Genomic DNA, 15,221 nt, shown 5'->3' on the forward strand with positions numbered 1-15,221 from the left:
CTCCAACGTCTTCAGTAAATTTGTTACATGTCATTGCTGAGATGAAGCCTTCTCAACTCCTTTTCCACAAGGCAGCCCCTTCTGTGCTCCTGAGTTAAGATTCTGTTTTCTTACATGGCACCTGAGGAAAATGTGCTCAACCGCAGCCCGGAATGGTATTTAATGGAGTCATTAGTGAGCGAATGATCTGCTTGCGTGACAGCTGTGTGTAATGAGTCAGCAGTCTCAGGCCAGTTCCTCAGGGACAGATGTTGGGACCACAAAACCACCCGTGTTTAGAAATCATTGTTCTCTCTCAACTGCATGGGTCTCACTTAGATGCCCCCCCACCCGATGGCCTATCCATTGAGGATGGAAGTACGTTAATGGGGGGTCCTTGTGTAGGATTTGTTCTCACCTACAGTAGAATGCTTCCATTTCCAGAACTGACAATCTAGTACCTTTAAAGTTCTTCCCAAGAGAAGGACCAAAATCTTTTAAGAATGCTGGATTGTACTGGCATCTGGTCAGCCTCCGTTTCTGGAGTGTTTACATTAGCAACAGTCAGGGGAGATGAGGATAGGTACATGAGTGTAGGGGCACCAGGATTTCAGACCCATGTTTGATCTCTGAATTCCCTGGACTCCATGAAGTGCAAACTCCTTAAAGGTTAATCTTGATCTAAAGTCAGCATCCGCTGACTGGAGGAGCACATACACTCCCTACAGATGTAGGGAGAATTAGTCAAAGAAATGGGCTGTGATTTGCCAAAGCCCTGGTATGTAGGATTATCAACCTGACTTGAAATATTCTGATAGAAATTTTATGGGTTTTTATCAGACAAAAAAACCTCTGCAGATTTTTATCAAAAATTAGATCTGTTAATCTAAATAAAATATACCAATTTCAGGTAAGGTAATATAAATATGCAGATAAAGTCTTTTCTTCTCTGATCTCTTTTGGTGGGTCTGTGTTTGTCTTTGGAAGCTATAACTTGTTCTAGCTAACCTTCTATCATCTCTGTGTGGCATATGTGAGCTGTTCTCTTTGCGGAATGTACATATGAAATATGAATTCTGAGGCTAGCTGGCCACTCCCACCCACAGTGCTTCCAGACAATCTCCACTGACTGTGCAGCTAGGACAGATTCTGGAAGTTCCGGGCAATTTTAACATTAGTGAAAGTCCCAGCTAATCAGATAAGTCAACAACAGTAAAATCTCATATCATAAAATCCTAACAAACCTTATGCTATTTGGGTTTGCCCCTTGGGTGGTGCATTTAGTATACTTTTCTACCTTTTTAATTTTTTGCATTTCTCTCTCTATCCCTCTCCTACTCTTTCCCTGTTCCCCTCTCCACTCCCTCCCTCCCTCCTTCTGTTCTCACTGCTTTTGGCCAGATCAGGCGTCAAAGAAAACAGCAGTCTAAAGGTGTATATTATAGGAAAATGTGATGGCTCCTGGGGTCCATCCCTTTCCCCGCCTTTTGATAAAAAGGGTCGAAGGAACCTCTTCAGTGGCTCATCTCTTGATTTTAGGATATGTCCAAATCGATCCAGTCCAAAAGTTTAAAATGTAGAAGCTCTACAGTTTTATATCCAATAGCCTTTTGATGATATTTGATTACTCTCGAGTTAAAAAATGAACATAGGGCAGGGCTACCCGGCTGGCTCAGTCAGCAGAGCATGCAACTCTTGATCTTGATCTAAGTTTGAGCCCCATATTGAGTCCAGAATTACTTAAAATCTTTTAAGAAATGAAACCTATGGCAAATACAGATAAACACTGAACATATTGAGTACATATTTAAGAACATGGAATTGCTCAGAGGTCTGGGCACCTTGATCCGTGTATGTTCTGTAGCACTTTCCAGGGAAGAGGGAAGTGAGAAGCTTGGAGCCCATCACCTCTATTCTACCCCAAAGAGGAGCCTCAGTCTGGTATTTTACTTCCTCCTGCTGCACAGACACAGATTTGGAGAGAGAAGTGTATGAAGAGAGAGGAGCAGGGAGGGCGAGGTGGGCAGACCTCATTTGCATAAGCTCCTCATACCAGGTCAGTTGTAGAACTGGCTGGAGCCCGGGACTTCTGGTACCTTTGTCTGGAGGATGCTTCCCAGCCACCTCCACTGGCAGCCAGACCTCCAGGTTCTTTCTCTGCTCTGTGTTTTTTCTTTACTGTCTCCCCTTTTCCTTCAAGCTGTTCTAAAAGCAAAGGACATGGCCCTAGTCTAATAGAAATCCATGCTCCATGTTTCTTTTCTAGTCGTCTCTGGGGAGCACAAGTTTGGGAATCAGTAAGTCTTCCAGGAAAACAGTCACATAATTATTTTTCCCTTCACTAGGTGAAATACATGCCCAGAAAGTTCCACACTGATGTGTGTGCTATTGATTTTAGACCACTTGTCAGCACACACGCAGAGCAGAGAATTCCCATGCCCCAGAACGGGGCTTCCTGTTGTGTGTGTGCAGGTAGACAGCCGCTGGTAACGGTCGGAGCCTACGGGGGGGAAATCATTCCTGTGTATTCCAGAGCAGACCTATGCTGATGTTTTGTTATGTGTGGAAACTTTGAGACATGTTTTCAGAAGAAAAAAATCTCTTTCAAAAACTTACATCCTAGGAAACCATTCATCTGGGAGCTGTTAAGTTGGTCTAATGTTTATACTGACCTGAGTACTTTTACTCTATGCATTATGTTAGCTATTCCGAGAAGCCTTGAACCATCAAGATAGGGTTAGTCTTTACAAGTCACATTTTCTCTGAAGTGGCTATTGGGGACAATCGGCTGTCAGATAAATGCTTCTAAAGCAAGAATTACTGTTTAAATGAATGTGCCTTCACACACTGCCGAAGCTGCTGCTAATTTAAGAATGCAACTCTCTCGTATTCTCTAAGAGCAGAAAAGGAGCCTTTCAGGTTTATTTTAAATACATCTTTTTTATATTTACTTGAAGGCGTCTTTTTCATGAGGAAGCGATGATAAAACTGTGGGGAGTGAGTGCTGTTTCATTATACCTTTTATGGCTTATTAATTTGTTACCATCTATTCACCTTTGTTGATGAAATTTTAATTTTGCCCTTGCTTGAGCATATTGTAAGGATTGTATAAACTGCTGCTCCCCGCCCTGACAAAAACGGTCCTTTTAGACCGAACAATTGGGAGCTCATTTTATTTCTAGAGCACATTTAAAATAACTTGTGAATGAGAGTTGTCAGACATGAAATGCTGTATTAATTAAATCTTTTTCTAGTCTTTTTGCTTCTCCAGCTAAACCAACCCTTTAGAAAAATACACGGCTACCTTAATTATAGAGGAGAAGACAAAAAGTATCCTTCACATTCCTCTGCCTGAATAAGAATAAGAACCCAATTCAGCTATATAATAACCCCATTAGCTGCTTAACTCAACAGTGCACATGGGAAAATTTCCGAGCCACAATGTAAAAAGTGTTGATTGGGTGGATCATTTTCAAGGTTTTGTTCTTCTGATGTTCAAAATGATCATTTTAAGTAAATCGGATATGTGATAACTAGGAGCTTTAAAGCATTTATGACTTAGGACAAAAGTTTTGTGTCTACATAAACTAATGCATCTTTGTCTTTTAATATCCAGCAACAATACCATTCAAAAATAGATGATTTGATTGACAACGCTGTAAAAGAAATCATTTCACTGCTAGTTTCAAAGGTAATGTATTATTCATCTTTTTAAGTCAGACTCAAAAATCATTTTGCTGAGAATTTTTAGAAAAATCTGCCTCATGTTTCTAAATACCTAATGGAAAAATAGTTTTACAAAGAGATGCAAGAAAAGTTCAGATTTCAAGAAGAGTTCTGAACACAATGTGGACACTGTTTGTCAGCAACTTTGATTTTGTGTTTACAGTTCATCTTGGCTTTTCTTGCAGCTGTTGGCTTTTAAAAATAACTCTGTCTTCCAGTAAGACCTTATTATTTCACATTTATGTTCTCTTCCTATTTGTCTATCTGTTTGGCTGATTTGAGTTGTCACTGGTCATTGAGTGTAGCCTCTTTATGGGGATGACTGTGCCGAGGCTCTAGAGCTGGTCCCAGGCAGACTGAGAAGGATGACAGTCTGAGGTTCCCCACTCCTGGGAGGCTCTCACGGTTTCCGATCTGATGCTCCAGATATCTCTGATGAAGGCTATGGCCTGTCATTGTATAAGTAGGGATGAAGCATCGATGAGTATTCCATGGAATGATTAGACTATTTAAAATCCCACCAAGGTGGAACAGACCACCATGAGCTGACACTCAAGATCCGGGTCTGGGGGAAAGAGACAGAAAATGGAACTCAGGAGGGTGAGGAGTCAGAACAGGCGTGGTCCAGCGACACATTCACGGGAGCAGATGGAGCCCTTGCTCTTTGCAAGGCTTGGTCAGAGAACCCCTAGACAGGCCTCATAAAACAATCAGAAGAACGTACAAAAAAGAAAAGAAATGCCCCCAGTTTAATAAATGAAGGACACGTTATTTAGAGAAGAAAAAGCAGAGATACCCAAGAGGTGTGAAAAATGTTAAACCTCACTCATCATTTAAGGAATGAAGAAAAACTACAATTAACATACCACTTTTTCTAGCAAATTAGCATAGATGTTTTTAAACTAACACTTGATTTTAGAAAAGGTGAGGTGGGACACTCACACTTCCTGTCTGCGGTAGTATAACTCATTACAACCTTCCTCAAGATAGTTTGGAACTATATCAAGTACATTAACACCCTTCTACCTAACAAATATTTTTGCATCTTTTTCCGACTCAGAGAGATGCACAGTGAGATGCACTCAGAGAGATACATTGATATGGTTACATTACTTCTAATGAAAAATTGGAAACAACTTTAATATCTAACATGAAGGGAATAGTAAAGTAAACTATGGAACATCTATACTAAGAAACTATGCTTTCAAAGACTATTAATGATAAAGGAAAGGCTTCATAATATAATATTAAGTGGAAAAAAGCTTAATATTTTAGAAATGGAAACTATTTCAGAAATAGAAATATTTAGAAATGCAAATCTGAATTTGCATCACATAGAGAAAAGAGAGGCTAAACACCAAAAAGTTGGCAGAGCTTCTCTGGATGGTGGAATTATACTTGATTTTGGAGGCAGGGGGATTCTTCAGGGTTTAGGAGGGTTTGTTTGTATATTTCCCAAATTCCTTGGTAGCAAGTCTTGAGATGGAAAATAGCCACAAGGAAGATTTCAGCATAACACCAGCCCTCCAGTTTGTTCCCATTCTCTTGACTTCTACCCCCACAGGAATACCTGCCCCTTCACATACAACACACACCCACCAACAAGTAGAAAGGGAAAAGTTGAACAGGGAAAGCATCCAGAGGGTGGGGGAGGGGGAAACCACTGGAGAACAAAGCTCCAGAGGCAGAGCAGGGCAGGTTTCCGTCCTCCCAGGGGCCCAGCATAGCGGCTTGTCGTACTGCACAGACAGCCCACTAAAGTGAGATGAAGTGAACTTGGTGCCTTCCTTGTCTGTGAGTCATTCAGGGAGAGTTTACGCAGATAGGAAATGACAATAAATGGTGGTGGTTTTTTTTTTTTAATTTTATTAAACAAAGAAAATAAGGCTCTATAATTCAATTCTTAAATGTTAGCAAGCCAAAAATTATTTGAGGTCCATTTAAAATGTGGATCCCATGCCTTCTTTCCGACAATTCTGAATTAGAAGTTTGAGAGTGGAGCAGGAATGTACATGTTTAATCAGACACCACGGTAATTTTGATGTAAGGGTTCAGTGAGTCGGACTTTGGGAAACATTGCTCTGATGAATCGCTATCCAGGCTATCATGTGAAAGATCTTTAAACTCCAGTTTATCGTATTTAAAAACAAAACAACCCTCTAAGATAGTATGTTCGCATTTTTGTTGTTGTTGGAGAAATTATATCTTTAAAAGGGATATTTATGAAGTACCAGCTGTGAAACTCCGATGGGATGGACAGTTTTACCCTAATTCACAGATACAAACATTATCCTCACAGTAGTCTACTAAACTGACCACACACCTAATTAAGTAAGATAGTCAGGAACCAAACTTCTGAGCTTCAGATTCCTAACCCAATGTACATGCCGATTCTAGATGTCTAGGAAATCAGCGAAACGCAAAATACTCTAAAAATTAAAATGGGCAACTTCTACATTTACTGTTTTTACCCTGTCAGATTTCAAGAGTCGTATCCTAGACATTTTTATTTTATCCTAGCATAATAATTAACTCAATATAGAGTAGAACAGTGAATTACTTGCGTTGTATCCCAAATGTTTCTTCCCACGTTTTAGTTATTCTGTGCATCGTGATGAATATGTTTGTTACCTTTGGTTAAGTTAGAAAGCATACTTCCTTCTTTTTACCTTCTCTCCTCAATCCCACCTCCATATCCTCCTCTTATTACACACATCTTCACAAATGATTAGAGAATAAGCCAGAGCTCTCGATCATACTTAGCACTCAGCAGTATGTGCCCCAACTGCATGCACATTTCCATGCTGAGAAAAGAACTTGGCTTTACATCTCTGTGTCCTTTCTCCACCTACTACCTAAATGCTGGTAGCCCTTCGGTTTCCATCTTTCATCTTCTTTTGAGCTTATTCCACAAGTTTCTGTGACTTTCACACTTCTGATTTTGTGTACTAACGATTCCCAACTCTGTGCCTAAGAGGCAGAGTGGAATTGTGGTGAAAAGCCCAACTTCAGGCCTGAGGAACCTAATGTCTTCATCTCAGAACATTGGGAAGCCGTGGAAGGGTTGGGAGGCAGCAAGTAAAGGTGAAGAATTAATCATATCTGCATTATAAGAAGATCCGTCTGATTGCCTGTAGCAAATGGATTATAGAGAGGGTACTGTGGAGAGTGTTCTGTGGGTCTTTGGTGGACTAACCCAAAGACACGGAAGACATTTAAAGAGTGCTGTAGACTGAATGTTTCTGTCTCCCCACCCAAATTCATATGTTGAAACCTAATAACCCCAAAGGTGATGGTATTAGGAGGTGGAGCCTCTGGGAGGCAATTAAGTCACGAGGATGGAACCCTCATAAATAGGATTTAATGCCCTTATTAAAAAAAAAAAAACAAAACAAAACACCCCATAGAGCTCCCTAACTCCTTCTGCCATGTAAAAATGTGGCCAGAAGCCATCACCTCTAAACCAAGAAGGGGGTTCTTACCAGACGCCAAATATACCATCCTCTTGTTTGTGGACTTCCCAGCCTCCAGAACTGTGAGAAATACAAGTGTGTTTGTATGTCACCCAGAGTAGGGTGTCCTATTACAGCAGCCCCAGGGTTAGTAATGGGGAGAGAAGGGAAAACCTAGCTCGCTCCCAGGTGTATGGCTGGAAGCACAATGTGCATGTTGAAGCCATCGACTGACGGGGTGCCTAGAAGAGGAACAGATTTTGAGGGAAATACCAAAATGTCGTACTGGACATGTGGAGAGTGAGCTGACTGATATCTGAAGGAGGGGAGGCCAAGAAGACCATCAGATAGTTGAGTCTGGAATTCAGAGGAAGTATATGGAACTGAATTATCAAGGCTATTATAAGATTTCACCATTAGGAATGATTCTATGTCACTGGCTGCTGTTCTTAGGCAGATGTGCCATAACTCGAAACCCTATGGAGAATTGAAAATCAACCTTAAAAGGGAAAAAAGTAAAGATGCTTCTAGCCAGAAAGGGACTTAGATAATTTTACCGAGGAAAGGAAATGATAGCGGGAACATTAAATCTTGCCAAGGAAAGGATACCAAAAATGCCATTTTTATCACTACCTTATAATTTAGTTGACCAAAATGTGGAATTGTCGGAAGATCTGAACTCTGGTCCTGTTCCTTCATGTTACCGTCTGGGTATCCCTACACAACTTCATTTCCTCATCAAAAAAGCATGAGTATTAAATGACAAAAAATATCTATAGCCTTTTGTCAATCTAAAACAAAAATCCTTACGTACATTTCTTTATAGAAGGCTCTGGGGATGCGCATCGTTTCTCCCCAGGTTCCAGAGTCCCATGGCACGTACAGTGCTAGAGTTGGAACCCTGAGATCCTCTAGCAAGGACTTTTCAAATATTTTTATAAAGCTTAGAAGATGCACTTAATGTTCTTAATTATATCTTGGGTAGCACCCTAAAGTATAACATTGATCAGTGCCAGGCTACTCCAAGTGAAGAGAGGAAGAAGGCCTAGAGCTCTGCCTGTGGGGCCTCATCTCCCAAGGCAACTTCCAGGGTAAACCAGTTTACCCCAGAGTCCAGTTCTGTGGTTCACAGATGAGGAAACAGAGGCCCTGGGTCACATGGTCAGTAGCTGTGGGGCCAGGAACCTGGCCTTCGTGGTCCCTAGGCCGTCATCTTTCCATCACGCTACACAAAATGCAGCAAGAGTGGAGAGGAAAAGAGTGGGAGCTTCACCTCCCAGTCTTCTGGTGTCCCCTTTGTACCTGGGTTGTACCCACCAGCCCACATGCCCCTTCTTTGACAGTCGTCCCACCGAGGCATACAGGCTGTGGTACCAGCGTGGGCAGCTGGAAGAGAATGGAATTCAATGGATATAACAGGAGGATGCTGAAGAAAAGCTGAGAGAGCTGTGAGAAAGGACAGATCAGGGGAAATGGTTGACAGCAGAGAATGAGAGTGTGGCCCCTCTCATGACGCACTCTGGTTAACAGGGCTCGGGAAATTCCGGGTATGAAATAAAAACACAGTCATATATTCAACCTACTAAATCCTTGATTATTGCAGAAAGGGATTTCGGAAAGAGAACACACTACCTTACTGAGTTCATAGGTATAGAGGTATGTGTAAACATATACAGACATATATGTATATTCTTTCTGATAACCTAGAATATTTTCCCCTAAATTTCTCTTAAGAATAAGATGGGCAGAGGATACATCACACCTGACTACCTAGATTCCAATTCATCCTAAAGTAATTTGATTAAATTTGCTCATTTAGATCAAGGGTATCTATTCAGGAGATACCTGTCCAAAACCAACTAAATGCTTAAAAGGATTATTAGGAGCCACTAGGAGAAAGGAAAGACAAAATACTATAGATCACTCTATTTGTGGGGCAGTGGAAAAAGGAACAAGGAGAAGAGTGTGGAGGATTTACTAGTGTCTAGGCTAGATGTGTCCTTTTGGAGGTTGTCTTGGATACTTTGTGGAATGAGGTATATTACAAATAAATATTTGCTGTCAAATACTATCCATCCTTGGGGAGGGGCATGCTAATGTTCTCTGTATCACTCCAGTTTTAGTATATGTGCTGTTGAAGCAAGCATTCAAATAGTATGCATCCCAAACACGTACAGAAAATCTGGAAAGACCTTTTGGAAGTCAGTTGGAACAAAGGTTCAAAGAAAAGTGAACGAGGAAGGGACAATTGCATTATATCATAGCATTAAGATTCTGCTTCAGGGAAGGAAGCCTGGTTTTTTTCCAGTCCATGGTATGCATGTGGATTTTTAACAATACTTGCTAGTCCTGATCTTACCAAATAAATATAAAACATCTGCTAATATCTCCAGCACCACTAACCCTCCCCTTCAAGAAAAAAGAGAAGGAAGGGAAAGAACTTAGTTTTTCACCATCAGTCTTATTTGGATGAATCTCTTCTCTGTGGAAGATGTTACAACTTCAGTATAAATGAGGCAAATATCCCTTCGTGAAGTGTCACCACTGAAAAAGTAGGAACTGTGTTTGGAACCCACCGATCTATAGCTGGAATCCTCCCAGTAACGTTTTAGAATTTGTGGTCTACTTTCCATACATGTGGGAAAATGAATCTTATACCCTGTTAAAATTCAACAGGAAATTGAAACCGCCATGCCTTGTGGCATACTGCATGTTTCATTCTACTCGTCATTTCAAAGTGCTTTTCATCTTTAATTTCCTTGGGAGTGTGCATAGTGGGGTAAAGTTGGTAATTACCCAGACAGACTTTAGGTGTTAAATATTATTCAAACAAACCCAGTAAATGGCATCTACAATAAAGAGCAGGGAAACAAAGAGATTACAGTGTTTCATTCCAACCTGACACCCTCAGGAGAACAGAGAGCACAAGGCAAACCCCTAAGTATTTATATCCTCCCCGAGCTGTACTGAGAAAGTTCACAGGAAGCAGTTAAAGACACAGCAACTAAACCCAGCGTTTAACTGGATTTCTTTGGAATCTTGCTGTTTTGTGCAATTAACAGCCAGATGGAAAATATATCATTATTAGTCAATCTTGACTTTAATAGAGTTTGGTTTTTAAGGCCACTCTTCTGCCGCGTGTACCTCGGAGAAATCTCACAAAGACAGTCTTCCTGGAGGAACGGTATGGCTCAGCTGCTTGATCCCAGGGGTACAGACACAGTTCACTGCCATGTAAGCACAGGGTCCCCGCCGGGTTATGCCTCCCCAGGGACCCTGTGGGGTGGGGAGGGACTCAAGGAGAGGCCCTCGCTATTGTTAAAATGGAGGCAAAGAATGTTGTGACACGGGGGCAGCAGCCCACCGGTCCTTGTGTAGGACCTACATGGATACAACCTGGTGCTGGTAGGTGCTCGCAAGAGAAGGTGAGCCAGACGGGCTGCGGCTGCTGCTATGGGGGACTTTTGCCTTAAAGCCGCCCACCAGTAGGCTCCCCTGAGTGTCCCTTTATCCCCTCCGTTTCTGCCATCCTGAAGCCCGTCAGCTCCTGGGCCACCTGGGAGCCTACCAACATGTCCAGTTAGAAATCATGCCTTCCCTCCTCGCATTTCAGTCACCCTGTTTGCCCATCTTTACTGGCCTTTCAAACTTGCTGCCTGTCATGACCGGTAGCGTACATGTCTGTCTCTCTCACTCGTTTGCGTGTTCCTGGAAGGAAAGATCAAAGATTCGTATTGTCTTCCTTTCCCACATTAGGGCCTCAATAATAACAAAATGACATTTACTGAGTACAAATAGGTTGGGCACATGACTTACTTCATTTGATGCTTACAACTGTGTCCCCCTAATGGTAAAGAACATGAGCTTTCAGCCAGACCCCCCGTGTTCAAAGCCACCTTCCCGTGCTGTGAACCCCACAGCCCTGAAGCAGGTGGAACTTGAACGCAGGTCTTTGATTTACATCCTCAACTCTCTTCTACCTCAGTAGGTTTCTTTTATTGAACTAGACCCATTCGCCGGTAGCCAAACTCATTATTACTCCTCATCACTAAGCAATCCCAAGGCTTTCCCCACGAATTTGTGACTTAACATACATAGATTGTTAGAACTATATAATGGATAGTGATTTAGCTAATCATATGGGTAATAGTAATTCTTCACATTTCTTTAGTATTTTGCCGTTTTCACAGTCCTTTCACACAAATCCTCCCAACTGAGCTTCACTGATCCCTGGTAAGACAGACAGGATGGCTGTCGTTTTCCCCCTTCGACGGATGAATGTGCTAACACTAAAGAAGCTCAAGGTTTCACCATCGCCCTGGGGCCAGAGATTCAGGTTGTCAGGTCAGGGCTGCGATTGAACTAAGACGCTCTAATTCCAGCTACAGGGTTCTGGCCTCTACCTTGCCTGGTCCCTCAGCACCACTTACGTGTGTACACACATACTCACTTGAGGGCACCAAGATCCAGGTGCTGAGCTAGAGCCTTCCCTGGCTCAGGTAGTCTGGTAACCATAGCAATTGTCGCTCTCCTCGTGGCAAATGAGATCACCCAGCACTGACTCTCAAGGTTTGAGTTAGAAGAGATGAGGCATTTTCCACAGAGGGCCATTAAGTTTGGAATTCCCTTCCCCTGGTCTGACCTAGCCCTAGGGTATTGGTCTTCTGGGTCTTAGCAAACCACATCAGGTTGAGTTAGCCAGCTGTGACTGGTAAGAAATCCTAATGGGCAGGAAGAAAGCGCTAAATTGACTTTTAGTTGTGAGCAATTTGCAATTTTGTGTTTTTTGCTGTTTGTATCCCTTAGGATAACTAACGAGCCACACATAGTTTTCATTCTTTAAAAATACGATTTTAGTCAGCCGTTCGCGTGCTTTTGTTTCTGTGTTCTTACATCATGTCGCACATGATGTGATGGAGAAACCTATAGGGAAGTTTTTGTTTCTTTTGCATAAACTATTTTGCAGTAATTGACCAGCCACAGAGAAAAGATTATCTCCTGTGCACTCTCAGTGAGTTCTCTGGTCACCAGAGACCAATAAGCTCTGTCCCTGGAACTATTATCACTTTGTTGAAGAAGCTGCTATGTGAACAAAAACCAGCCTTCGTTAATTTCCCTTTTCGTATTTAAAAAACCTTGTCAGTATTTTCCCTTTGGGAGTATGTAATTTGTCAATAGTGCGTATTATTTTAGTTCTAAAGAGGAAAGATACACGGCAGTAGATTCCTACTAATTTCTTAGTGCCAGATCTTAGTGTTTCCACTCAATGAAATATAATTCTCCACATTTTTAATCATATTATGATATACACATCTTAATTTTAACTGCAGAGAAATATAAAATTGTAGAAATGTAAAACACGGGGCTCCTGGGTGAGTCAGTGGGTTAAAGGCTCTGCCTTCGACTCAGGTGGTGATCCCAGGATCCTGGGATAGAGCCCCACATTGGGCTCTCTGCTCAGTGGGGAGCCTGCTTCCTCCTCTCTCTCTGCCTGCCCCCTGCCTATTTGTGATCTCTGTCAAATAAATAAATAAAATATTTTTAAAAAAGAAATGTAAAACACTTGTGAGACAAATTTTAATTCCATACCACTTGCAGTACACACACACACACACACACACACACACACACACACACTATTTAACTGATAGAAGAACTGATTGGTGCTGTGGTTGGCCTGAGCCCACATAGTAGTGTGGAATCAGGAGCTTATATTAAGCTTACTCTAGTGCTCTTTCCCTCGTAGCCTACAGAGTGTTCATATGTTTTAGATCTCCAAGTGCTTCGTAAGCCTCTGAAAGCAGATTTGATCCTTGTATGTCCTCATTAGAACTGCTCGATAAGTGCCTGTTAACTAATGTGGGACTTGGTCGCAGGGTCACAGGAGCCTCGGATATTACACATTCCTTCGATTATCTGGTCATTTTGATTCAACCTCTCCTGTAGATAGAAAAAGTTGGGGAATGGTCAAGTGATCTTTGATAGAAAGGAATCTGATTACACTTGACCATCGTTGCTTCTAGACATCTCTACTGAAGTTGAAAGTTGTTTTAAGGAATAGTCTCAGGAATGTCAAGTTATTTATCAGTGGTTTAAATTATCTCACATGTTTGGTAACCAGGCTCCTATAACATGTTATTCTTTTATCTTAAAAAACAAACAAACAAAAACACTTTGTCTATTATTTCCAGCAATGGAAAAGGAACTTAGAGCTCACCTTCAAAATGAAAGAGTAAACATTACAAGTCAGCCCCTTGACTATCAGTTTATTCATTGTGGCTTTTTGTGCTGTGGGAGGAGTTGGTCCAGAAATTATGTGCCCTGTTATTAATTTTTTAATAGTCTACTCACTATAAACAATTACAGTTTGTTTCAGTGTTGGAAGGGGTGTTATCTAAGCTGTCAAGATATGATGAAGGCACTTTCTTTTCATCCATTCTGTCATTCACTGTAAGTATTTGCATGAGGTTCTCTTCTGTTGTCTTTTGACTGTTGTCAAAGTACTTATCTAACAGTTAAGAAAATAATTCTCATAATTATCTCTTTTCCACTTAAGGTGAAAGCAGCTGCAAAATATGTGGATGTTCCAGTGAGTATTTTTTTTATTTGCTTTTAAAAACTATGTGTGTGTGTGTGTGTGTGTGTGTGTGTGTGTATAATTCTTTTTTAAATAATTATGGTTTACCAAAGGTTTATTTCAGATCTTTAAAGCAGTGAGTTCCATTCCCTCGGGGAGCAGTTTATTTTCCTTAAGCAAGTGCTAACCCTCATAAGAAGGCCTGACATGATCATTTCAGTGTACTTTTTCCATTTTAGCTTGGGAACTCTTATGGAGGTAAAGTTATTATGAGAACATGTCAGCTCAGTTGCAGAGGGTAGTTTTTTCTAATACTCTAGGACTGGGTAGTGAATGCCTCGTACTATTTATAGAAAAATGCTCACTCTCTCTTCCCTTTGATTGGAAGCAGTAACAGGTTTCTAATAGGAGTTAAAGTGACAAAAAAGATGAACCAGTTAAAAAACAACTTTTCTAAATACAGAAGTGTTATAAGTCAATATTCACTTGTCTTAGCATTTGGTGTTTTACACAGTTCTTGGGAAATAATTTGTAACCTGTAAATCTGTTCAAAGATTAAGATACCATGAGCTACAATTGGAAAATTCACAGGATAGGGGCACTTGGGTGGCTCAGTGGGTTAAAGTCTCTGCCTTCAGCTCAGGTCATGATCCCGGAGTCCTGGGATCGAGCCCGGCATCGCACATCGGGCTCGCTGCTCGGCAGGAAGCCTGCTTCCTCCTCTCTCTCTGCCTGCCTCTCTGCCTACTTGTGATCTTTGCATATCAAATAAATAAACAAAATCTTAAAAAAAAAAAGAAAATTCACAGGATAAATGTAATCAACAAGTTAGTGCAGTCTTTTAAATTGGTAATCTTCACAAATTACTTTTGCCTTCTTCCTCTTATCACATTATGTGATCAAGTCCTAGTATGTTCTGTTTAGCCATATATCTGGGCATATGTATCACGTTTCAAAGAATTTGAGCACAAGGAAAATGAAACTTAATAAATTAAAATTAAATGGGATATAAGTCATCTCATCTTTGCTTAAGACTGTGCTTGGGTAGCATCCTATCTCGACTGTCATTGTGAATGCCAGTGATTTAAGGGCTGGCTAGCTATGTATAGCAGTTCTAGAGTGCTAGAGTTTTAAAGTGCAGAACCACATTTTATACTATGGACTAAATAGTCCCCAGATTTATTGCTGCCATAATTATTGTAAATAGATGTTTTAATCTTTTTTTCACTATGATAAATGTACTCATTAATCCCTATATCCTCACCCACCTCCCCTCTGGTAACCATCCATTTGTTCCCTATAGTTAAGAGTATAAATGGATATTTTAAATGAAAAGGCCATGGACTTTTCTGCCTTTGCATTGGGTTTCTTTGGAACAAGGCTTTTTTATTTCACAGATGATTCCCAAAGAAGTCTTGGTATACTCCTTGTCTTCTACCTAGAATCAGAAAATCAGCACTGGGTGATAAACAGAAATAATCCCAGGT

At 41.0% G+C, this 15,221-nt stretch overlaps 1 protein-coding gene and 1 non-coding gene across 22 annotated transcripts in view; one reads left to right on the top strand and one right to left on the bottom strand.

Moving 5' to 3' along the window:
* CADPS2 (calcium dependent secretion activator 2) overlaps positions 1 to 15,221 on the top strand; it is a 530,843-nt gene that overhangs the window by 478,470 nt on the left and 37,152 nt on the right. For all 21 annotated transcript variants that reach the window (XM_032870302.1, XM_032870364.1, XM_032870304.1 and 18 more), the window contains 3 exons: positions 3,596 to 3,670; positions 13,524 to 13,607; positions 13,714 to 13,746. In XM_032870302.1, the coding sequence (XP_032726193.1) occupies positions 3,596 to 3,670; positions 13,524 to 13,607; positions 13,714 to 13,746 (192 nt within the window). The remainder of the gene's footprint in view (positions 1 to 3,595; positions 3,671 to 13,523; positions 13,608 to 13,713; positions 13,747 to 15,221) is intronic.
* LOC116878861 lies at positions 9,201 to 9,304 on the bottom strand. The gene has a single exon (XR_004384899.1). It is a non-coding gene; the product is annotated as a U6 spliceosomal RNA (small nuclear RNA).

Source organism: Lontra canadensis, unplaced genomic scaffold (assembly GCF_010015895.1).
Source record: "Lontra canadensis isolate GAN:19392208 unplaced genomic scaffold, GSC_riverotter_1.0 scaffold2, whole genome shotgun sequence".
In the NCBI taxonomy this organism is placed as follows: domain Eukaryota; kingdom Metazoa; phylum Chordata; class Mammalia; order Carnivora; family Mustelidae; genus Lontra; species Lontra canadensis.